The 24,086-nt window shown below is 49.4% G+C and overlaps 1 protein-coding gene across 1 annotated transcript; it reads left to right on the plus strand.

Moving 5' to 3' along the window:
- The first annotated feature begins 8,218 nt into the window (after positions 1-8,218).
- Positions 8,219-22,142, plus strand: LOC145344571 (carbohydrate sulfotransferase 1). The gene is made up of 2 exons (XM_080191768.1): positions 8,219-8,363; positions 21,016-22,142. Exons 1-2 carry the CDS (start codon positions 8,219-8,221, stop codon positions 22,140-22,142), a joined length of 1,272 nt encoding a protein of 423 aa, XP_080047894.1.
- Positions 22,143-24,086: the final 1,944 nt, after the last annotated feature.

The following is a 24,086-nucleotide window of genomic DNA, read 5'->3' on the forward strand; positions in this document are numbered from 1 at the left end:
TCACTACTAGGCTGTTGCAGAATCACAGCCATGCGATTGGCTCTTAACTTCTTTCTGAAATGGCCAAGCTACTCTGTTGATTTGGTTTGATTTATTATTGTCGTGTGTGTTAACATACAGTGAGAAGTATTGTTTCTCGTGCGCTATACAGACAAAGCATACCATTCATAGAAAAGAAAAGGAGAGATTGCAGAATGCAGTATTATGGTCATAGCTAGAGTGTAGAGAAAGATCAACTTAATGCGAGGTAGGTCCATTCCGAGGCAGCGGGAAGTGTAGACAGAGTCAATAGGTGGGAGGCTGGTTTGAGTGAGAGAGTATTGCTCTGTCAGAGGATCAATACTGAGGGAGTGCCGCACTGTCAGAGGGTCAGTGCTGAGGGAGTGCCGCACTGTCAGAGGGTCAGTACTGAGGGAGTGCTGCACTGTCAGAGGGTCAGTGCTGAGGGAGCGCCGCACTGTCAGAGGGTCAGTGCTGAGGGAGTGCCGCAGTGTCAGAGGGTCAGTGCTGAGGGAGTGCCGCACTGTCAGAGGGTCAGTGCTGAGGGAGCGCCGCACTGTCAGAGGGTCAGTGCTGAGGGAGTGCCGCAGTGTCAGAGGGTCAGTGCTGAGGGAGCGCCGCACTGTCAGAGGGTCAGTGCTGAGGGAGTGCCGCAGTGTCAGAGGGTCAGTGCTGAGGGAGTGCCGCACTGTCAGAGAGGTGACAGCTCCTTAAAAGTAATTCCTGGCTCTGGAGCACTTGGAAGTGTCCTCGGTCCTGAAGAGTGGCGCTGAAACACCAGTCCTTGTTTAGTAGAATGTAATCAGGAGAGTGCCTGTGCCGAGCGGGCCCTGAGCGATGTTTCCCTGTGAAAGGCAGAGTACTGTCTTTTGAGATGTAGGTGATGCTCAGAAACAGACGGAATATGCTGGAGTAAGGGCCATAAGTCATTCAGCTCCAATTAGATCTCATCAGCCTGTCTCCTGTTCTAAAGGAACACTGACATTTCCCTGAGTATTCATGGGGAATGAAATGAGATCTCACTGCAGCATTGGAGAGCACCTTATGTATTGACACTTACAAAGACACAATAATGCCAAGAGTCTGGCAGCAGCTTGAAGCTTTTTTCTGTTCTGACAAAGTATCTCATCCTTTCCTGTAGCAATGTGCATTCTCCAACTTTACCACAAAAACAATTTCCATTTATATAATGCCTGCGACGTAACAAGATGTCCCACAACGCTGCACTGGAGCTTTATCAGACAGATATTGAGACTGAGTCTCACACGGGGATATCAGGAGGTGGTAATAAAGTCTGAGTAACGGTGCTGATAATGGACGAATAATCCAGAGATTCTGGGATTCAGGGACGTGGATTCAAGCCATGGCAGATGGCGAAATGTGAACTTAGTAACAATCTGATATTTTAGGGGTGGCATGGTGACACAGTGGTTAGCACTGCTGCCTTCCAGCTCCAGAGACTCGGGTTCGATTCCCGGCTTGGGTGACTGTCTGTGTGGAGTTTGCACATTCTCTCCATGTCTGCGTGAGTTTCCTCCGGGTGCTCCAGTTTCCTCCCAACGATGTGTAAATCAGGTGGATTGGCCATGCAAAATTGCCCGTTGGTGTCCAAAGATGTATAGGTTAGAGGGATTAGCAAGGTAAATGTGTGGGGTTACCGGTATGCAAGGCAGGAATTGTTGCAGTAGTGAAGTCCAGAGGCAACAGCAGTACGGGTGAGCAGTGGGTGGGTGAGCCGGGAGAGGGCGGGAGGCAGGTACAGTTACCCAGGTGGAAACAGGTTTCCAGGTGACGGGCTGGGTTATGGACTGGATGTTCAACTCGGTATCCAAGCCGGGAATCAAACCCGGGTCCCTGGCACTGTGAGGCAGCAGTGCTAACCACTGTGCCACCGTAGAAAGAGTTCGGAAAATACTTGTGAGCCTGGTTCCGGGGACGAGGGTCTTTGTTATGTGGGTGGGCTGGGAAGCTGGGGCTGTCCTCGATGGAGCGAAGGTCGTGAGGAGATTTGACAGAGGTGTTAAGAATCATGAGGGATTGGAGCAGAGTAGATGGAGAAAAACTGTTCCCATTGGTGGAAGAATCGAGAACCAGATGGTGCAGATTTGAGGTGATTGGCAAAGGAAACGTTGGTGACAGGAGCAAAAAGGCTATCGTACAACGAGTGATTAGGGTTTGGAACGCACTGCCTGCGAGCGTGGGGGAAACAGGTGCAGTTGTGATTTCCCAACAGGAATTGGATGAAATCCTGAAATGAAAACCGTTGCAAAGTTTCAGGGAAAGGCCAGGGGAGTGGGACTGGCTGAGTCATTTCTTACAGGGACTGGATGGACAGTATGAGTGAATGGCCTCCTTTAGTGCACTGAGCACTAAAGTAAGTCCATGGTTCTATAGATCAGCCATTTCCATTCTCCTCCTCTTGCCCTCTCTCCTCTGAATTTATGTTGTGTCTCTCTCTGCCACTGAGACTCTTCTTAACACCCATCAGTTTGACTCAGCTCTCTGTCACCCTCCGGATACCCTTCGTCTGATTATGTCTCCTGCTGTAAAAAGAAATAAATATGGCATTCTTGCGAATCTTTTCATCTTGCACGCATCAGGACAGATTCACAAGAATGCCATATTTCAAAGTGAACAGTGATTTATATTGCATTAGAAAAGGCTGCTGATTGGTTGGCAAGTGAATTTCGATTGGTCAAGATGTTGCCATGGAGAATGCACGAGGGAACAGTTAACTGCCAAGCTTTTCTTTTAATTCAACTCAGACACGTTGACTTTGATTAGTCTAGGCATTGCCAGGGAGAATGCGCTAGGGAGTAGAGGATTTTCACAGTCACTTCATTGCAGTGTTAATGTAAGACTACTCATGACACTAATAAATAAACTGCCAGGCTTTCACTTAAATTCATAGAGCCCTACAGTGCAGAAAGAGGCCCTTCGGACAATTCAGTCTGCACTGAACACAATCCCACCCAGGCCCTACCCCCATATCCCTACATATTATACCACTAATTCCTCTAACCTACACATCCCCGGACATTAAGGGGCAATTCCTTAGCATGGCCAATCAACCTAACCCGCACATCTTTGGACTGTGGGAGGAAACCGGAGTACCCAGAGGAAACCCACGCAGACACAAGGAGAATGTGCAAACCCCACACAGACAGTGACCCAAGACGAGAATTGAACCCAGGACCCTGGAGCTGTGAAGCAGCAGTGCTAACCCACTGTGCTACTGTGCCGCCCAATTCAATCCAGGCAAGTCAACTCTGATTGGTCAAGGTGTTGCCATGGAGAATGCACCTGAGAACAGTTAACTGCCAAGATTTTGTTAAGATTCAAAGCGGGTAAGTGGACTGATTGGTTGAGGCATGGCCGGTGGGGGAGCGAACCAGTCATTTGGTTGGCAATCTGGATTAATAGCCCAGTGACATTACTGTTAGTTCACTGCCTCTTCTCTTTGTGTCTAATGTATGGCATTAAACTCAACATAACCACTGGAGGATTGAACTTATCGCTGCCAGGGATCTGGGCAAAAGCAGAAATGATACGGCTTTTCCAAACAACCATCAGCCCACTTCCTGAATACAGCTGGATGGTTCTGTTTGTTCACGGAGCATCCCCAGGGATTGGACTGATCCAGGGGTCACAACACAGTTTTGACCACAATGAACTCTCTCCCTCCAATGATCTGGTAGATTGGGCGGTTCAGTAATTGCCTCCCCAGAGCATGCAGACAGACGGATCTATCTTCCACAGATCTCATCAGCTGCCTTTAACTTACACTCCCTTTGTGTATGTGTGTGTGTGTGTGTGTGTGAGGGTTGAGCAAATAAGGGCAAACCTCTCACAGAGAGTGGGGGGAAAAGCAGAGTCATTGATGACAACAGTGCTTGCAAAGTCAGTGGATGGCACCTCAGCTGGCTAATGCAGAATAAACCTGAGCGAGCTATCGATTCAGAGAGGCAGAAGAACCCAGCCTTTGACAGGTAGGATTCCTTACAGGATACAGGGGGCTGGAGATGGATTGTTTACATCGGGGCTGTATGTAAATATAGGGAAGGGTTTCCGAGGAGCAGCGTGGACAGCAGTTGCCTGCCTGAGAGGCAGAGCCACAGGCTCAACTATCAGGCGTTCTGTGTTTGAGAGAGAGAGAGAGAGAGAGAGACAGGATTTGTCTAACAGCACCGTGTAACAGAGTTATCTCCAAGTGTCTTTCTGAGGAGTGACAGACACTAACTAGTTTCTGTGCAGTTTATTGTGACTGAGGGGCAGCAGCAAGGTAGGATTTTTTTTTGCTATCGACACGTTTGCACTTGTTTCTGGTGATTTGGATTTAACATTGGGGGGTGGTGGGGGGGTGGCGGGGGAGAAATGGCCTCAGGATCTGCAATTCTCTTGTTATCGTTCGGCAGGTTTTATGATGGGAGGGAATCAGTCTGCCATTTACACCGTGCGGGAGCTTATCCAACCCACTGAGCTCAGTCTGAGACCTCAGTGCCTGGGTTGTGGGCAGGGTGGGGGCATGTGTTGCCACAGTGTGACACTGGGGCTGTTTGGGGGGGCCCCCCCCGACTCCTCTCCCACAGCTCCCCCGGGTTCAAATCCCACCGCAGCTGATGGGGAAATTGAATTTTAGATCCGATAAATCAGCCCCGATGGAATGTGCTGCTCAAGTACCCCCCCCCCGGGAGGTACTCTGTGGTCAATCCACGCACAGCAAGATCCCACACGAGGGATGTAATTGTTGGTGGGACAGGTGGGGGGGGGGGTGAATATTGTCCAGGACACCCTTGGGTGGGAGCGGGAGAAAGATAGTGACCCCCCCCCCCACCCCACCCCACCCAGCCTTTCTTCCCCAGTCGAGAAGCCGGCGTTGGACTGGGGTGGGCGCAGTAAGAAGTCTCGCAACACCAGGTTAAAGTCCTTCCGGTTTATTTGGTAGCACGAGCTTTCGGAGCGCTGACTCAATCACCCGATGAAAGGACGGCGCTCCCAAAAGCTGGTGCTATCAAATAAACCAGATGGACTTTAAGAAGTCTCACACAACACCAGGTTACTGGCCAACAGGGTCCCTCAGATAAAAACAGAAACTGCTGGATAAACTCAGTGGGTCTGGCAGCTTCTGCACAGAGAGAGAGAGACGGAGTTAAAGTTTCTGTTCTGTATGACCCTTCTACACAACTGTTTCTGAAGAAGATTCATATCTGTGGAGAGAGAAACAGTCACTCTGTGTCTCTCCCCACAGCCGCTGCCAGACCTGCTGAGCTTTTCCAGCATTTTCTGTTTAAATTCCAGATTTCCAGCATTCTCAGTTCTTTACCATGAAATGTAGGAGCAGAAGTAGGCCATTCAGCCCATCGAGTCTGCTCTGCCAATTCTAGAAGACCAGGAGTGATCTGACTGCAATAATTCTCAACTCCATTTCCCAGCTTCTCCCCAGTGCCCCGGGTTCCCTCGCTGATAAAACTGCTGTCCCATTTTGCTCTTATTTAAGTATCCCCGGCAAATTTTCCAATCTTATTAATTGCAGAGTGGAGCCAGGGGTCCTTCCTGTCCTGCTGTGGGTCCATGAATGTGTTAAACCTATTGCAGACAGGCCTGGATTGATACTCTGTGTGTGTGTGTGTGTGTGTGTGTGTGTGTGTGTGTGTGTGTGAATCTCACTATCCCAGTCTCTCTCTCTCTCTCTCTGGGCTGTGTGAGTCTCACTACCCCAGTCTCTCTCTCTGTGGGCTGTGTGACTCTCTCTGCCCCAGTCTCTCTCTCTCTGTGCTGTGTGAGTCTCACTACCCAGTTGCTCTCTCTGTGCTGTGTGAGTCTCACTGCCCCAGTCTCTCTCTCTCTGGGCTGTGTGAGTCTCTCTGCCCCAGTCTCTCTCTCTCTCTCTGGGCTGTGTGAGTCTCACTACCCAGTCTCTCTCTCTCTGGGCTGTGTGAGTCTCACTACCCAGTCTCTCTCTCTCTGGGCTGTGTGAGTCTCACTACCCAGTCTCTCTCTCTCTGGGCTGTGTGAGTCTCACTGCCCCAGTCTCTCTCTCTCTGGGCTGTGTGAGTCTCACTGCCCCAGTCTCTCTCTCTCTCTGGGCTGTGTGAGTCTCACTACCCAGTCTCTCTCTCTCTGGGCTGTGTGAGTCTCACTACCCAGTCTCTCTCTCTCTGGGCTGTGTGAGTCTCACTACCCAGTCTCTCTCTCTCTGGGCTGTGTGAGTCTCACTACCCAGTCTCTCTCTCTCTGGGCTGTGTGAGTCTCACTACCCAGTCTCTCTCTCTGTGGGCTGTGTGAGTCTCTCTGCCCCAGTCTCTCTCTCTGTCTCTCTGGGCTGTGTGAGTCTCACTACCCCTGTCTCTCTCTCTCTGTCTGTGGGCTACATGTGTGACTGGGATGAGACAGCATGTGGATGAGGACAGTCAGATGGATGTGGAAGGGGATGAGTTGAAGATGAGGAAGCCGGAGACAGGTGAGTGTGAGGAGACAGTAAGAAGTCTCACAACACTAGGTTAATGTCCAACAGGTTTATTTAGTAGCATGAGCTTTCAAAGCACTGCTCCTTCATCAGGTGAATGTCAGTGAGTGTCTGAGTGAGTGAGAGTGTGAGTAAGTGTTGGAGTGAGTGTCGGAATGAATGAGTGAGTGTCGGAGTGAGCGAGTGAGTGTCGGAGTGAGCGAGTGAGTGAGTGTCGGAGTGAGCGAGTGAGTGAGTGTCGGAGTGAGCGAGTGAGTGAGTGTCGGAGTGAGCGAGTGAGTGAGTGTCGGAGTGAGTGAGTGAGTGTCGGAGTGAGTGAGTGAGTGTCGGAGTGAGCGAGTGAGTGTCGGAGTGAGCGAGTGAGTGAGTGTCGGAGTGAATGAGTGAGTGTCGGAGTGAGTGAGTGTCGGAGTGAGTGAGTGAGTGTGAGTGCTGTGCCGGGGGCAGCTTGTGAAGTTTCCTGGTGTTTGCATTCCACTCCCTCAGTCCTGCTGCGCTTTCCCAAAACTCCCAGTAAGTAAAAAGATTCTTGTCCCAATGCTCACCTTTACTTGATTCCGGAAGATTCTGCAGAGCTTTCTCCTCTCTCTCTGGTTTCTAATTGTGGAATGAATGGGAGAGACAGATGTTCAGTCCCAGGATGTGAATCCTCAGTCCCGGCTCTCAGACCGGATTCTGGGGTCCTGGGGAATCTCTGATTCCCGGGGATGGGCTGGCTCTCCATCCGACAGATCCCCCTGATTGACCCCACCACTCTGGGAAATAGCGGAACTCAGTGTGGGGGAACCAGGCTGCAGTGTACAGGACTATCAGAGTGTACGCACTGTGTCCCTGCACTGTCAGAGTGTACGCACTGTGTCCCTGCACTGTCAGAGTGTACGCACTGTGTCCCTGCACTGTCAGAGTGTACACACTGTGTCCCTGCACTGTCAGAGTGTAGGCACTGTGTCCCTACACTGTCAGAGTGTACACACTGTGTCCCTGCACTGTCGGAGTGTACGCACTGTGCCCCTGCGCTGTCAGAGTGTACGCACTGTGCCCCTGGGCTGTCGGAGTGTAGGCACTGTGTCCCTGGGCTGTCGGAGTGTCTGTGTCCCTGCGCTGTCAGAGTGTACACACTGTGCCCCTGCGCTGTCAGAGTGTACACACTGTGCCCCTGGGCTGTCGGAGTGTAGGCACTGTGCCCCTGGGCTGTCGGAGTGTAGGCACTGTGTCCCTGGGCTGTCAGTGTACAGCCCTCTCTCAGCCCCAATCCCTCAGCCTCCCCCTCAGTCTCTCCCTTAGGCCCTCTTCCTCAGCCTCTCTCCCCCAGCCACTCTCCCCCGGTATCTTCCCCTCTCTCGGCCCCACCCATTGCTCTGCTGAAACAGTGTCACTGACTGAGGTTCGGGTAGTTAGTCTGTTGATTAATAATTATCCACAGTGTTCTGTATGATTTAACCTGTCTCTGTGATTTGATAAACTCTCACTGTATCAGGGCAGCAGTTGCTGAGTCAGTTAGCAGTGGGTCTACACAGAATACCGGGATGCCCAATCCAATGTTTAGATTTTCCCTGCTTTATCTCAACGATTGAAAATGAAGATACAGCTGGTTCTAACAATCTGACAGCTAATCGCTCAGTCCTCAAGTCTGTCTTCCTGTCAGTCTGTCTGAGTGGGAGTGTTGGGCTGACAGGATCACTGATCCCATGTCCTCTTCCTGTTTTCCAGGTGGGAGTGAGAAGATTGCAGCCGCAATGTAATATTGAGAGGATGGAGTGTTCCTGGAAAACTATCCTCCTGCTGGTCTGTGCTTCCCTAGGGATTCAGTACACAGCCATCCGATCCCTGACTGCCAGCCTCACTTCCCACTGTCCGGCCACAGAGACTGGGAGACACTGTCACTCCCAACTGAGAGGTAACAGTGTGGGTGGGGGGGAATGGAGTGGGGGGAGTGGGGGAATGGAGTGGGGGGAGTGGGAGAATAGAATGGGGGGAGTGGGGGAATAGAGAGGGGGGAGTGGGAGAATAGAGTGGGGGGAGTGGGGGAATGGAGTGGGGGGGAGTGGGAGAATAGAGAGGGGGGAGTGGGAGAATAGAGTGGGGGGGAGTGGGAGAATAGAGTGGGGGGAGTGGGAGAATAGAGTGGGGGGGAGTGGGAGAATAGAGTGGGGGGAATGGGGGAATAGAATGGGGGGAGTGGGGGAATAGAGAGGGGGGAGTGGGGGAATAGAGAGGGGGGAGTGGGGGAATAGAGAGGGGGGAGTGGGGGAATAGAGAGGGGGGAGTGGGGGAATAGAGTGGGGGGGAGTGGGAGAATAGAGTGGGGGGTAGTGGGAGAATAGAGTGGGGGGTAGTGGGAGAATAGAGTGGGGGGGAGTGGGAGAATAGAGTGGGGGGAGTGGGAGAATAGAGTGGGGGGAGTGGGGGAATAGAGAGGGGGGAGTGGGGGAATAGAGAGGGGGGAGTGGGGGAATAGAGAGGGGGGAATGGGGGAATAGAATGGGGGGAGTGGGGGAATAGAGAGGGGGGAGTGGGAGAATAGAGTGGGGGGAGTGGGGGAATAGAGTGGGGGGTAGTGGGAGAATAGAGTGGGGGGAGTGGGAGAATAGAGTGGGGGGAGTGGGAGAATAGAGTGGGGGGTAGTGGGAGAATAGAGTGGGGGGAGTGGGAGAATAGAGTGGGGGGTAGTGGGAGAATAGAGTGGGGGGAGTGGGAGAATAGAGTGGGGGGTAGTGGGAGAATAGAGTGGGGGGGAGTGGGAGAATAGAGTGGGGGGAGTGGGAGAATAGAGTGGGGGGAGTGGGAGAATAGAGTGGGGGGTAGTGGGAGAATAGAGTGGGGGGGAGTGGGAGAATAGAGTGGGGGGAGTGGGAGAATAGAGTGGGGGGTAGTGGGAGAATAGAGTGGGGGGAGTGGGAGAATAGAGTGGGGGGAGTGGGAGAATAGAGTGGGGGGAGTGGGAGAATAGAGTGGGGGGAGTGGGGGAATAGAGTGGGGGGAGTGGGAGAATAGAGTGGGGGGTAGTGGGAGAATAGAGTGGGGGGAGTGGGAATAGAGTGGGGGGGAGTGGGAGAATAGAGAGGGGGGAGTGGGAGAATAGAGAGGGGGGAGTGGGGGAATAGAGTGGGGGGAGTGGGGGAATAGAGTGGGGGAGTGGGAGAATAGACTGGGGGAATGGAGTGGGGGAGTGGGGGAATGGAGTGGGGGAATGGGGGAATCAATTGGGGGAATAGATGTGGGGAGTGGGGAATAGAGTGGGGGAAGTGAGGGATGACAGTGGGGAATGGGGGAAATGGGTGGATGGGGAATGAGGAATATGGTGGGGGATGGGGATAGGAATGGGGGTTGTGGATTGGGTATTACAGTGGGAGATGGAGGAATAGAATGGGAGATGGGGAATGGAGAATGATTGTGTGTCATTTTGTTTGAGTTTGGATATGGTGCCATTGCCTTGCTCCTGGGACAATGACATTTAATTAAAGCTGAGTTTAAATTTGATGGTACCATTGATGTAATTACATTTATTGTTATGTTTTTGATTCCGTTCTTTATTATCAAAATTTATTGTTTTGAATTATCTCTACCCAGAGAGGAAGCAGAGGAAAATACTTATTTGTTTCTTCATAAAATGTAAGCATCGCTGGCAAGGCCAGCACTTATTGCCCATCCCTAATTGCCCCTTGAGAAGGTGGTGGTGAGCTGCCTTCCTGAACTGCCACAGACCCTGAGGTATAGGTACACCCAACATGCAGTTAGGGAGGGCGTTCTAAGATTTTGACCCAGCGACGGTGAAGGAATGGCCAATGTATTTCCAACTCAGGATGGTGAGTGACTTGGAGGGGAATCTCCAGCTGGTGGTGTTCCCAGGTCTCTGCTGCCCTTGTCATTCTAGGTTGTAGAGGTTGTGGGTTTGGAAGGTGCTGTTGAAGGAGCCTTGGCAGGTTCCTGCAGTGTATCTTGTCGATGGTACACACTGCTGTCACTGTGCACCTGTAACACAGGGACTGCATGTTTGAGAATGATACTAATCAAGTGGGGCTGCTTTGTTCTGGATGGTGTTGAGCTGCTTGAGTGTTGTTGGAGCTGCACCCATCCAGGCAAGTGGAGTTGTGTCTTGGTGGCACAGTGGTAAACATTGCTGCTTCACAGCACCAGAGACCTGGATTCGATTCCTGGCTTGGGTCATTGTCTGTGCAGAGTCTGCACGTTCTCCCCATGTCTGCGTGGGTTTTCTCCGGTTTCCTTCCACAGTTTGAAAGACGTGCTAGTTAGGTGCATTAACTTGAACAGGCGCCGGATCGTGGCAACTAGGGGAATTTCACAGTAACTTCATTGCAGTGTTAATATAAGCCTTACTTGTGACTAATAAATAAATAAATGTTGGACAGGCTTTGGGGAGTCAGGAGATGAGTTACTTACAGCAGGATTCCTAGCCTCTGACCTGCTCTGGTACACACAGTATTTATATGAGTCATAAAGGTTTACAGCATGGAAACAGAACTTTCAGCCCAACTTGCCCATGCTGTCCTTTTTTTTAAAACCCCTAAACTAATCCCAATTGCCCACATTTAGCCCATATCCCTCTATACTCTATTACTGACTCATGTAATTGTCTAAATGCTTTTTAAAAGACAAAATTGTACCCGCTTCTACTACTGCCTCTGGCAGTTTGTTCCAGACACTCACCACCCTCAGTGTGAAAAAATTCCCCATCTGGACACTTTTGTATCTCTCCCCTCTCACCTTAAACCTATGCCCTCTAGTTTTAGACTCCCCTAACTTTGGGAAAAGATATTGTCAATCTAGCTGATCAATGCTGCTTATTATTTTATAGAGGTCTATAAGGACACCCCTCAGCATTCTATGTTCCACAGAAAAAAGTCCCAATCTATCCAGCCTCTCCATATAACTCAAACCATCAAGTCCTGATAGCATCCTAGAAAATCTTTTCTGCACTCTTTCTAGTCTAATAATATCCTTTCTATAATAGGATGACCAGAACTGTACACAGTATTCCAAGTGTGGCCTTACCAATGACTTGTACAACTTCAACAAGACGCCCAACTCCTGCATTCAATGTTCTGACCAATGAAACCAAGCATGCTGAATGCCTTCTTCACCACTCTGTCCACCTGTGACTCCATTGTCAAGGAGCTATGAACATGTACCCCTAGATCTCTTTGCTCTGTAACTCTCCCCAGTTACCTGAGTAAGTCCTGCCTTGGTTCGGTCTCCCAAATTGCATCACCTCACATTAAACTCCATCTGCCATTTGTCAGTCCACTGGCCCAATTGGTCAATGGGCCAGTATAGCTGGGTCCAGTTCAGTTTCTGATCAATGGTCACCCCTGGGATGTTGATAGTGGGGGGGATTCAGTGATGGTCTGTGGTAACCCCCAGAATGTTGATAGTGGGGGGGATTCAGTGATGGTCAATGGTAACCCCAGGATGTTGATAGTGGGGGGGATTCAGTGATGGTCTGTGGTAAACCCCAGGATGTTGATAGTGGGGGAGATTCAGTGATGGTCAATGGTAACCCCAGGATGTTGATAGTGGGGGGGATTCAGTGATGGTCTGTGGTAAACCCCAGGATGTTGATAGTGGGGGGATTCAGTGATGGTCAACGGTAACCCCCAGAATGTTAATAGTGAGGGGGGTTCAGTGATGATTATGCTGTTGACTCTTCTTTTATATTTGAGATTTTAATAAAAGGCAATTGACAAACTAATGTAACAATTTCATTTACCTTTTCACAACTCCCCCAGAACGATAAGTGCTTTTTCCAGTAATTATCTTATTTGTTCCTATTGTGGGTTAATAATTTTCCATCTCTGACTAAATGCATTCACACTGGCGAGAAACTGTATTGTTTAAACTAAGACCCAGGAGTTAGAGATTAGCTCAGGATTTAAACTGAAAGGGTTATAGGAGGCAGATGTGAGAGAGCGGAAATCCTAATCCCAAAACATGTTTGAGGATATAAGCTTTCAGTTGTTAACTTGAGAAAACTGGAAAATAACTTGCTTTTCCTTCAACCATAAAGGGAGGCGGTGGCGAAGTGGTATTGTCACTGGATTAGTAACCCAGAGACCCAGGGTTCGAATCCCACCATGGCAGATGGGGAAATCTGATTTCAGTAAAAAGTTTGGAAGTTGTCTAAATTCTAATGATGACCATGAAGCGATTGCTAATTATCATTAAAGAAAAACCCATCTGGTTCACTAATCATAAAATCCCTACATTACAGAGGGAGGCCATTTGGCCCATCGAGTCTGTACCTATCACAATCCCACCCGGGCCATTTTCCCTTAACCCCAAGCATTTACCCTGCTAATCCTCCTGACACTAAGCGTCAATTTAGCGTGGCCAATTAATCTAACCCTTACATCTTTGGGCTTGTGGGGGAAACTGGAGCACCCTGAGGAAACCCATGCAGACACGGGGAGAACATGCAGAGTCCACACACACAGTGATCTGTGGCCGGAATTGAAACTGGGACCCTTGCGCTGTGGGGCAGCGCTTACCACTGTGCCATCCCTAAAGTCCTTTAGGGAAGGAAATCTACCTTCCTTACCCAGCCTGGCCTACAGAGCCACAGCAATGTGGGTGACTCTTAACTGCTCTCTGAAGAGGCTGAGGGAGACACTCAGTCCAGGGGCAATAGGGATGGACAACAAATGCCGGCCTTGAACAGCAGTGGAAGTGTGGCCGAGATTCTATTCTGTGTTACAGTTTGAGGCTTGATTTAGCCGAATAAAGAGTGTTTTAATTGTGCTGGCCAGCACCTGTACCTGATCCATTACCCTACAGAAAGAGAGACTTTGCGATCACTGGATGTCTCAAAATACTTGAAACCCAAAACAGTCCTTTTGAAGTGTAGCAACGGTTGTAACGTAGGAAACACAGCAGCCAACTTGTGCACAGCAAGATCCCACAAACAGCAACATGGTGATGACCAGATGATCTGCTTCTGTGATGTGGATTGAGGGGTAAATATTGGCCAGGGATAAATCTTAGGAATAGCGTACGTGGGATCTTTTTTTACCTTGACCTGAGAGGGTGAGCTGAAGATCATCCGAAGATGAGCCAGCGGCATTGCAGCACTCCCTCAACGCTGCACCCAAGTGTTAAACACAATTTGTGTGCGGAAGCCCTGGAGTGGGACTTGAACCTGAAACCTTCTGACTGAGAGCTTGACATAGAAGCCGACCATTTGGCCATGCCATGCCCACGCCAGTCCCTCGATAGAGCTCTCCATTTGGTCGCGCTCCCCTGCTCACTCTGCATAGCCGTGAGGTTTCTCCCCCTCCCAGCGTGGGTCTTTATTCAATCTCCTTTCGAAAGTTACAATTGAATCTACCTCCACCATCCATTCGGGCAGCGTGATCCGGATCACTGCAGCTCGCTGTGTGAAAAGAATCCTCCTCCGTTCCCCCTCTGACCTTTTTTGCCAATTATCTTAAATCTCGGTGCTGTGTTTCCGGACCCTCCTGCCTCATTGTTTATCTGTGGGATTAAGAAATTCCAGCCCAGCAGTCCTTTGACTAATGGAGCGAAGACGGATCACCGAGGAGCTCCTCTGCCAATCGATATCACCAGGACTGGGTCAATACTTTCCTCTCTGGAGCCAATACTAATTTATTTACAAAGGGTAAAAACCAGGCGTCGAGCAAACAGCAACTGCTGAAGGAACACAGAGAGAGAAAGAGAGAGAAAAAGGGAGAGGAAGAGACCTCAATGGGTTAATTGGCACAGCGTCTAACTTTGTTCCAGTGTTGTTCTTTGCTGTTTGTGACTGCACTTCATAAATTAATTCTCTTGCTAGGGGAGGGGTACGGGGGCGGGTGGGGGGGTGTTGGAGAGGGGTACGGGGTGGGGGGGGGGGTGCTTCATGAACTGGGATTTAGGATTTTTAGGATGAGGAATGGGGAAGGTGTATCGCAAGTGCCTTTTACCAAATACAACAGTAACATAGGGATTGAAACGCATCACATTTCCTTCTTTATAAAATTCCCTGGCTCTGGTCATTCAGGGGGAGGCGGTGGCTTAAGTGGTATTGTCGCTGGGGCAAGTAATCCAGAGAACCAGGATGATACTCCGGGGACCCGGGTTCGAATCCCACCACGACAGATGGTGAAATCCCCGTGTCTGCGCGAGTTTCCTCCGGGTGCTCCAGTTTCCTCCCACAGTCCAAAGATGTGCGACTGAGGTTGATTGGCCGTGCTAAATTGCCCATTAGCGTCAGGGGGACTAACTAGGGTAAATACATGGGGTTTGGGGGATAGGGCCTGGGTGGATTGTTGTCAGTGCAGACTGGATGGGCCAAATGGCCTCCTTCTGCATGGTTGGGATTCAGCGCTGTTAGGGAGGGAGTTCCAGGATTTTGACCAGCGGCTCTGAAGGAGCGGGATGGTGAGTGACTTGGAGGGGAACCTTCAGGTGGTGGTTTTCCCATGTGCCTGCTGCCCTTGTCCTTAAATCTATGCCTCCTAGTAACTGACTTTTCCACCCTAGGAAAAAGCTTCTGACTATCCACTCTGTCCATGTCTCTCATAATCTTGTAGACTTCTATCAGTTCTCCCCTCAATCTCTGTCGCTCCAGCAAGAACAAACCAAGTTTCTCCAATCTCTCCTCATAGCTAACACCCTCCATACCAGGCAACATCCTGGTAATTCTTTTCTGTATCCTCTCCAAAGCCTCCACATCCATCTGGTAGTGTGGCAACCAGAATTGAACATTATATTCCAAGTGTGGCATAACTAAGGTTCTATAAAGCTGCAACGTGACTTGCCAATTTTTAAACTCAGTGCCCCGGCTGATGAAGGCAGGCATGCTGTACGCCTTCTTGACTACCTTCTCCACCTGCATTGCCACTTTCAATGACCCTGTGTATCTGTACACTCATATCCCTTTGCCTATCAATAGCCTTAAGGGTTCTGCCATTTACTGTATATTTCCTATCTGTATTAGACTTTCCAAAATGCATTATATCACATTTGTGTGGATTAAACTCCATCTGCCATCTCTCTGCCCAAGTCTCCAACTGATCTATATCCTGCTGTATCCTCTGATGGTTCTCATCGCTGTCCGTGAATCCACCAACCTTTGTGTCGTCTGCAAACTTACTAATCAAACCAGTTACATTTTCCTCCAAATCATTTATATATATTACAAACAGCAAAGGTCCCAGCACTGATCCCTGAGAAACACCACTTGCCATAGCCCTCCATTCAGAAACACAGCCTTCCACTGCTACCCTCTGTCTTCTTTGACTGAGCCAGTTTTGTATCCACTTTCCCAGCTCATCTCTGATCCCATGTGACTTCACCTTCTGCACCAGTCTGCCATGAGGGACCTTGTCAAAGGTCTTACTGAAGTCCATGTAGACAACATCCACTGCCCTACCCTCATCAATCATCTTTGTCACTTCCTTGAAAAACTCGATCAAGATCGTGAGACGCGACCTCCCCTTCACAAAACCATGTTGCATCGCACTAATACTTTGAGAGTTCATTCTATCAAACTGAGGAAACAAGCTTGACGAAAATCGTGAATTTACAGGAGGTCAGTGGTGTGGAGTGAAGATTCTGGTGTGAATGTTAAACCACATGTTGTTACTGGAGAAAAGACAGTTCTTTTATTTGATTTGATTTATTATTGTCCCACGTATTAGCATCCAGTGAAAAGTATTGTTTCTTGCGCACTATACAGACAAAGCATACCATTCATAGAGAAGTAAACAAGAATGCAGAATGTAGCATTACAGTCATAGCTAGGGTGTAGAGAAAGATCAACTTAATGCAAGGTAAGTCCATTCAAAAATCTGACAGCAGCAGGGAAGAAGCTGTTCTTGTACGTGACCTCAGACTTATGTATATTTTTTCCAATGGAAGAAGGTGGAAGAGAGAATGTCCGGGGTGTGTGGGGTCCTTAATTATACTGGCTGCTTTGCCAAGGCAGCGGGAAGTGTAGACAGAGTCAATGGATGGGAGGCTGGTTTAGATCAATGTAGTACAGAGAGAGAGAGAGGGTCTTTGCAATTTGAACCCAAACTGTTCTCAACTCACGAATGGCATTTGGAAGTTAAAACAAGAACTATCAGTACAGACTTAGCTGTGATGATGAAGGATAGTGTCTGGGTAAGGGTGATGTGGAGGATTGTCAGGGTGAAGAGAAGTGGATTATTTATGATGCCGATTTCTTTGCAGTTGATTTTCTATGAAAATTTAATGTAAATATTGAATGTCATGGAACATATTCACCTGAACAAATTAAATTAAAAAAATAACTGCAGTGGCTGGAAATGTGAAGTAAATTGATTAATATTGACAGACTGAGTTTAGACCCTCCATTTGTCCGATCATGAAATCTGACGTGTGAGTTTTGATATCCACAGCGCTGTGCCCTTGTAGAGGACCTTTAACATGGTGGGAGGCACAGCGGGCAGCGCGGTGGCACAGTGGTTAGCGCCGCTGCCTCACAGATCCAGGGACCCGGTTCGATTCCTGGCTTGGGTCACCTTCTGTGCAGAGTTTGCACGTTCTCCCCGTCTCTGCGTGGGTTTCCTCCGGGTGCTCCGGTTTCCTCCCACAGTCTGAAAGACGTGTTGGTTAGGTGCGTTAGCCTTGCTAAACTCTTTCTCAGTGTAACCCGAACAAGCGCCAGAGTGTGGCGACTAGGGGATTTTCACAATAATTTCATTGCAGTGTTAATGTAAGCCTACTCATGACACTAATAAATAAACTTAACATGGAAAACTTGCTGGGAATATGAGAAATCAGATAACCAGAGGTTTGGTTAAAGAGGTTGGCTTTAAGGAACGTCTTCACGGAGGTGGAGAGTTTTATGGAGGGAATTCCTGAATGCGGGACACAGGCGACTGAAGGTACAGCCTTCAATGGTGGGATGAAAGTTGCTCATCAGAAGCTCGGGGTCAACGGGAGAGAGTTTGGGGTGGGCTGGGGAGGGTAGGATTGGGTTGTATGTGGGTAAGGTAGCTGGACAAGGTCACGGAGAGGGTAGAGTTGGGGAATGGAATAAGGTGTTGGATAAGGCCCTGGAGTAATTTGAAAACACGAAATGGGAATTTTAATATCAAGGTTTTGTTGTACCAGGAACCAGTGTCACTCAGTGAGCACAGGGACTGACGGGTGAGCAGAATTTGGTGTGATTTTTCATTAATTATTCATTGGTTCAACATGGGCGTCGTTGGTTGGCCACCATTTATTGCCCATCCCTCATTGGGCGAGGATAGATGAGAGTCAACCACGTTGCTGTAGCTCTGGGGTCACGTGTAGGCCAGACCGGGTAAGGATGGCAGATTTCCTTCCCTAAAGGATATTAGCGAACAAGATGGGTTTTTCCAACAGTTGACAATGTTTTCATGGTCATCAGAAGATTCTTAATTCCAGATTTTTTTTATTGAATTCGAATTTCACCATCTGCTGTGGTGGGATTCGAACTCGGGTCCCCAGAACATGAGCTGAGTTCCTGGGTTAATCATCTGGCGATAATACCACTAGGCCATCGCCTCTTCTGGTGGCTATGGGATATAGACATCAGAGATTTGGACAAGCTGAGATTAGGGAAGGGGGGAGAATCTCCAGGCGGTGATCAAGGGGAGAACTCTAGTTAATTATTTTAACCCTTCCTGTCTCTGAGTTATGACGATCTATGCTGCACTCTCACCTTAGAGCAACTAACAACACAGAGGCAGTGACTAATTCCAGGAATTTGCTAACCTCTATAGCACAGTGCAGTATTAGGCTGTCTGTCTTGGCGGAGATTGCCAAAGATGTTTCAGGGAATTGTCCTTGGGAAAGGAGTGGGCTGTTGGACAATGCACTGAGGACCAGCATCCGGTCTCAGGCCGCACTCTCACCAGCTGGTTTTAAACTCATCATTAACTCTTCTTGTAACTGGCCAACATGCAAAAAGGAACATGCCTGCAAATCTCTAGTGATCTGAGAAACCAATATGAAATAGGAAAATCCGCTGAAATTATTTTCTTCAATTGCTGTAAAGTGTTTGAGGTGATCAGAGTCCCACTATTTCCCATGTCCATTTGACCCTTCCCCCATCATCCTGTACCCTGTCTATGAGAGATCTCTCCCTCAATCCCACTCTCCATCATCCCGTACCCTCCCTCTGAGAGACCTCTCCCTCAGTCCCACTCCCCATCATCCTGTACCCTCTCTCTGAGAGACCTCTCTCTCAGTCCCACTCTCCATCATCCTGTACCCTCTCTATGAGAGACCTCTCTCTCAGCCCCACTCTCCATCATCCTGTACCCTCTCTATGAGAGACCTCTCCCTCACTCCCACTCTCCATCATCCCGTACCCTCTCTATGAGAGACCTCTCCCTCAATCCCACTCTCCATCATCCTGTACCCTCTCTATGAGACACCTCTCCCTCAATCCCACTCTCCATCATCCTGTACCGTCTCTCTGAGAGACCTCTCCCTCAGTCCCATTCTCCATCATCCTGTACCCTCTGAGAGACCTCTCCCTCAATCCCACTCTCCATCATCCCGTACCCTCTCTATGAGAGATCTCTCCCTCAGTCTCACTCTCCATCAACCTGTACCCTCTCTATGGGAGACCTCTCCCTCAGTCTCATTCTCCATCATCCCGTACCCTCTCTCTGAGAGATTTCTCCCTCGGTCCTGTTCCGTGCATTTCCTCTGATGAGTTGAAATTTGTCTCACTTTTGCTCCCAGTGGTTGTTGCCTTGCGATCAGAGACTCTTACAGGCCGTGTCTAAGGTCAAAAAGGATCTTGCTGTGATTATTACTGTCATTCATGGTATTGCTGGGTGGATTTTCTTGTGGTTTATTCCAACATCTACAAGTCAGAGTTTGGGATAAACTGAGAGGAAATTTACCCACCAGAACTTAGCTGTGTCTTGGTGGTGATAAATACCCAAGATGTCAGTTTTTACATTGACTCATTGACCTGAAGCCTCCAGAGGGTGAATTGCCAATTGTGTGTTTGGGTGGACAATGTTCAGATTGTGGGTCATGAAAACAGTAATAATCTAGGGATAGCTATTTACCAGAGTAATAGGGAGTGGGATAGCTTGATCTTGGGTTCTGACATAGCTCGGCACAACATCAAGGGCTGAAGGGCCTGTACTGTGCTGTACTGTCCTATGTTCTTGATAAGTTTTTGATAAGAGAGGGGATTAAGGGTTATGGGGAGAGGGCGGGAATGTGGAACTGAGCCACGACAGATCAGCCATGATCTTATTGAATGGCGGGGCAGGCTTGAAGGGCCAGATGGCCTACTCCTGCTCCTATTTCTTATGTTCTTATGTTCTAGCTAATAGTTGAATCTGGTGCTAATGGGTTGCTGGGAAACTGAGATTGATAGAGATAGATCTTGCTCATACTGGGCTTAGTCTCACATTCTCTATAAGAATTCTCTACTATTATAACCCATGTAGAGATTGATAAATTTTTAAAAATTTCCTAATGGCAAGATTTCTCATTTTAAGACTCTTACTGTAACAAACTGACTAAAATTACTTAGTTGGGGCAGTATGGTGGCACAGTGGTTAGCACTGCTGCCTCACGATGCCAGGGACCTGACTTCAATTCTGGCCTTGGGTCACTTCTATGGAATCTGCAAGTTTGCCCCATGTCTGCGTAGGTTTCCTCCGAGTGCTCTGGTTCCCTCCCACACTCCAAAAATGTGTGGTTTAAATTGATGGACCATGTTAAAATTTGTGTCGGGGCAATTAGTAGGGTAAATACATGGGGTTACAGGGATAGGGTCTTGGCAAATACATGAATAGGATGGGAATAAAGGGGTATTCCCCAGGAGGGTGGGGGGTTTTAGTTCAGACGGGCAGCATGGATGATACAGGCTTGGAGGGCCAAAGGGCCTGTTCCTATGCTATATTTTCTTTGGTTTTTTGTACAGGATCGTAGGAAGAGGAATAGACCATTCAGTCCATCAAGGCTGTTCCACCATTCAGTACGATCATGTCTGAGTGGACATGTCAATTTCTTTACCTGTAGTATCCCCATAGCCCTCTGCCATGTTGTTAATCTGAAATCTATCACTCTCTACCTTAAACCGACATACCTGGCACAGCACGGTAGCGCAGTGGTTAGCACTGCTGCTTCATAGCTCCAGCGTCCTGAGTTCGATTCCCAGCTCGGGTCACTGTCTGTGTGGAGTTTGCACATTCTCCTCGTGTCTGCGTGGGTTTTGTCCGGATACTCCGGTTTCCTCCCAGAGTCCAAAGACGTGCGGGTTAGATTGATTGGCCGTGCTAAGAAATTGTCCCTTAGTGTCCAGGGATGTGTAGGTTAGAGGGATTAGTGGGTGTAATATGTAGGGATATGGGGGTAGGGCCTGGGTGGGGTTGTGTTCGGTACAGACTCAATGGGCCGAAGGGCCTCTTTCTGCACTGTAGGGTTCTATGATTCTCTCTGGGTTAGAAAATTCACTGTGTGAAGACAGAGAGATCTTTAAACAGAGCTGCAGGGAGTGTGTAGCTAGTTATTGGGTCAGATATTCCACACACCAATCCGCTGGCCTCTCCTGTGTTTTGTTGCAGGTTTCAGTCACTGCTCCGGGATGTCTCACCTGCGCAGGGAAGCCGGAAACAACGACCTGACGCCCGACAGGAAACACATCCTAGTCTTTGCCACCACCAGGAGCGGATCATCCTTCCTGGGGCAACTATTCAATCAGCACCCCGCCATCTTTTACCTGTTTGAGCCTCTCTATCACGTGCAGCAGGTGTTTGCGAACTCCAGCGTCAGAGTGAGGAACGTGGTGGACAGACGCGCCCTCCTGGGGGCTCACAGGGACCTGCTCAGCAATCTGTACAACTGCAACCTGAATTTCCTGGAGAACTACCTGAAACCGGCGCCCCGGGACCACCAGACCACGGCGTTCTTCCGCCGGGGTGCCAGCAACGCCCTGTGCGAGCCCCCGCTTTGCCGTTTGAGCCCGAGTTTGAAGAACCCCCTCGAGCACCTCTGCGCCAAGCAGTGCAAGGCGCTGAACCTCACCTTGGCCTCTCAGGTTTGCCAGACCCGCTCGCACATGGCGATAAAAACGGTCAGGATCCCTGAGGTCAAAGACCTCCGTCTGCTGAGCGAGGACCCCCGGCTCAACCTGAAGATCGTCCACCTGGTCCGAGACCCCCGGGGGATCCTCGCCTCCAGGATGGGGACTTTCACGGATAACTTCCGGGCCTGGAAAATCTGGAACGCCACCGGCAGGAAGCCACGCAGCGTGGACCTGTCCCAGATAGCGACCACCTGCAATGACCTCTTCAACTCGGTGGGAACGGGCTTCAGCAAGCCAGCCTGGCTGAGGGGGAAGTATATGTTAGTGAGGTACGAGGAGCTGGCCAGAGAGCCCGCGAGAAAAACCGCTGAGATTTACCATTTCATCGGCCTGGATGTGGACAGTCAGGTCAAGAAATGGATTCTTCAAAACACCAGGGGAACGAGCGGCGCACTGAGGAATTATAAATACACAACCACAAGAAACTCGACAGCTACTGCGGAAAGCTGGAGACTCAACCTCTCCTTCCAGATAGTCCAGACTGTACAACACCTCTGCAATGGCACCCTCTTCCAACTGGGCTACCAACTGGTGCACTCAGTGGAGGAACTGCGGAACATCTCCAACAGCTTGGTGGAATCCAAGATGTTTGCCCCTTTCCTGTAGCCACTGACTGCCTTTTCCAACGGTCATCCGAGAGATTCCTGAAAGGGTGGAGTTTCCAGGAGGGATGGGTGGAGCCCACAGGAGGGGTTGGGGCGGGGGGGAGCTGGGATCCGTGGGGTGGAAATTGGGTCGGGTCCACCAGCGAGCCTGAACTTGAGCGCGCTGCGCTCCAGAGGTTCTGGTCACACCTGGAATTGCCCCTCCACCCCATCCCGGCTTCCTGCCCCCTGGCCCGTGGTCTCCAGTCAGACTTCCGAAGAAGCTTGTCCCAGACCCTGGGAGCAAAACTGGGCTGACTGAATCCCAGAAGTAATACCGACCAGGGGAGAGAGGGATTAGAAGAGAGAGTGAGAGTGAGTAGATGACTGAGGGAGAGAATCATAGAACTCCAAGTGCAGAAAGAGACCATTTGGCCCATCGTGTCTGCACTGACCACAATCCCACCCAGGCCCTACCCCCATATCCCTACATATTACACCCACTAATCCCTCTAACCTACGCATCCCTGGACACTAAGGGGCAATTTCTTTGCACGGCCAATCAACCTAATCCACACATCTTTGGACCGTGGGAGGAAACTGGAGTGTCCGGAGGAAACCCACGCAGACACGAGGAGAATGTGCAAACTCCACACAGACAGTGACCCGAGCCAGGAATTGAACCCAGGACCCTAGAGCTGTGAAGCAGCAGTGCTAACCACTGTGCTACCGTACCGTGCCGAGAGAGGTGATGATTAGGGAGTAATTAGGGGAGAGGGAAAAGAATTAGGAAGGAGAGAGGGACAGAGAGAGTGATGGGTAGAAGGAGGGATAAGAATGGAGAGTGAGAGAGTAAATGAATAGGAGGGAGAGATAGGCTCAGTGGGAGATTAGAAGTGTTTATGGATATTAGGAGGGGGAGAGATTGTGGTGATGAGAGACTGAGAGGGCAGATTAGACAGACAGGAAGGAAAAGAGCGATGTCACATCAGATCAGCCATGATCTCATTGAATGGCAGTGCAGACTCGATGGGCTGAATGGCCTACTTCTGCTTCTTTGTTTTATGGTCTCATATTCAGCAAAGAAAGAGTGATTTTGAGAGAAATAGATGGAGTGAAGGAGAGAGAGGGAGGAATTAGGAAAAAGAGATTGATTAGGATGGAGAGAGAGAGAGAGACTAGGGAAAAGAGAGAATGTGGGAAGAATGGAGAGAGAGGGAGGGTGATTAGGGGAAAGAGAGAAAGTGGAAAGGATGGCGAGAGAGAGAGGGTGATTAAGGGAGGAACACCAGTGAAGGTTCTGGTGGTGACCATTCCTCTCTCAACAAATAGGTCATAAACCGGACATTGGTGTCTGAAATGTTACTGGGATCTTGCTATGCTGCTAAAGCTTCCATAAAAACAGGACAGGCCCTTCGGAGTAATTTATTTTCTGTGAAATAGAACATAGAAAAAAACTACAGCACAAACAGGAAATATTTTGAGATGTTAAACAAGAGATTTTATCTGATGTTATACAAGAGCTCGCCAAAGGAATAAGTTCAATCAGCATCTTGGGGACTGGTGTATCTGACTATAAACTGAGCTGGTCTGTGTGTCTGTGTGTGTGTGTGTCTGTGTGTGTCTGTGTCTGTGTGTCTGTGTGTGTGTGAGTGTCTGTGTGTGTGTGTGTGTGTGTGTGTGTAGATACCTCTGCAAATCACAATGAAAATTAATGCTAAATGACTGTCATTTTCAGAGAATCTCTACAGTAGAGAAGGCCATTCAGCCCATTGAATCTGCACCACCCACAATCCCACCCAGGCCCTATCCCTGTAACCCTGCACGTTTAACCTGTTAATTACCCCGACATTAGGGTCAATTTACCATGGCCAATGCACCCTAACCAGCATGACTTGCAGACTGTGGGAGGAAACCGGAGCACTTGGAGGAAACCCACGCAGACAGTGACCCAAGACCGGAATTG

Source organism: Carcharhinus amblyrhynchos, chromosome 6, assembly GCF_965287045.1.
Source record: "Carcharhinus amblyrhynchos chromosome 6, sCarAmb.v2.hapA, whole genome shotgun sequence".
Lineage (NCBI taxonomy): Eukaryota > Metazoa > Chordata > Chondrichthyes > Carcharhiniformes > Carcharhinidae > Carcharhinus > Carcharhinus amblyrhynchos.

Coding starts and splice junctions, on each gene's coding strand:
- LOC145344571 (XM_080191768.1), top strand. CDS start 8,219: ATGGAGTGTTCCTGGAAAACTATCCTCCTGCTGGTCTGTGCTTCCCTA. Junction 8,364..21,015: donor CTGTCACTCCCAACTGAGAG/GTAACAGTGTGG, acceptor GTTTTGTTGCAG/GTTTCAGTCACTGCTCCGGG.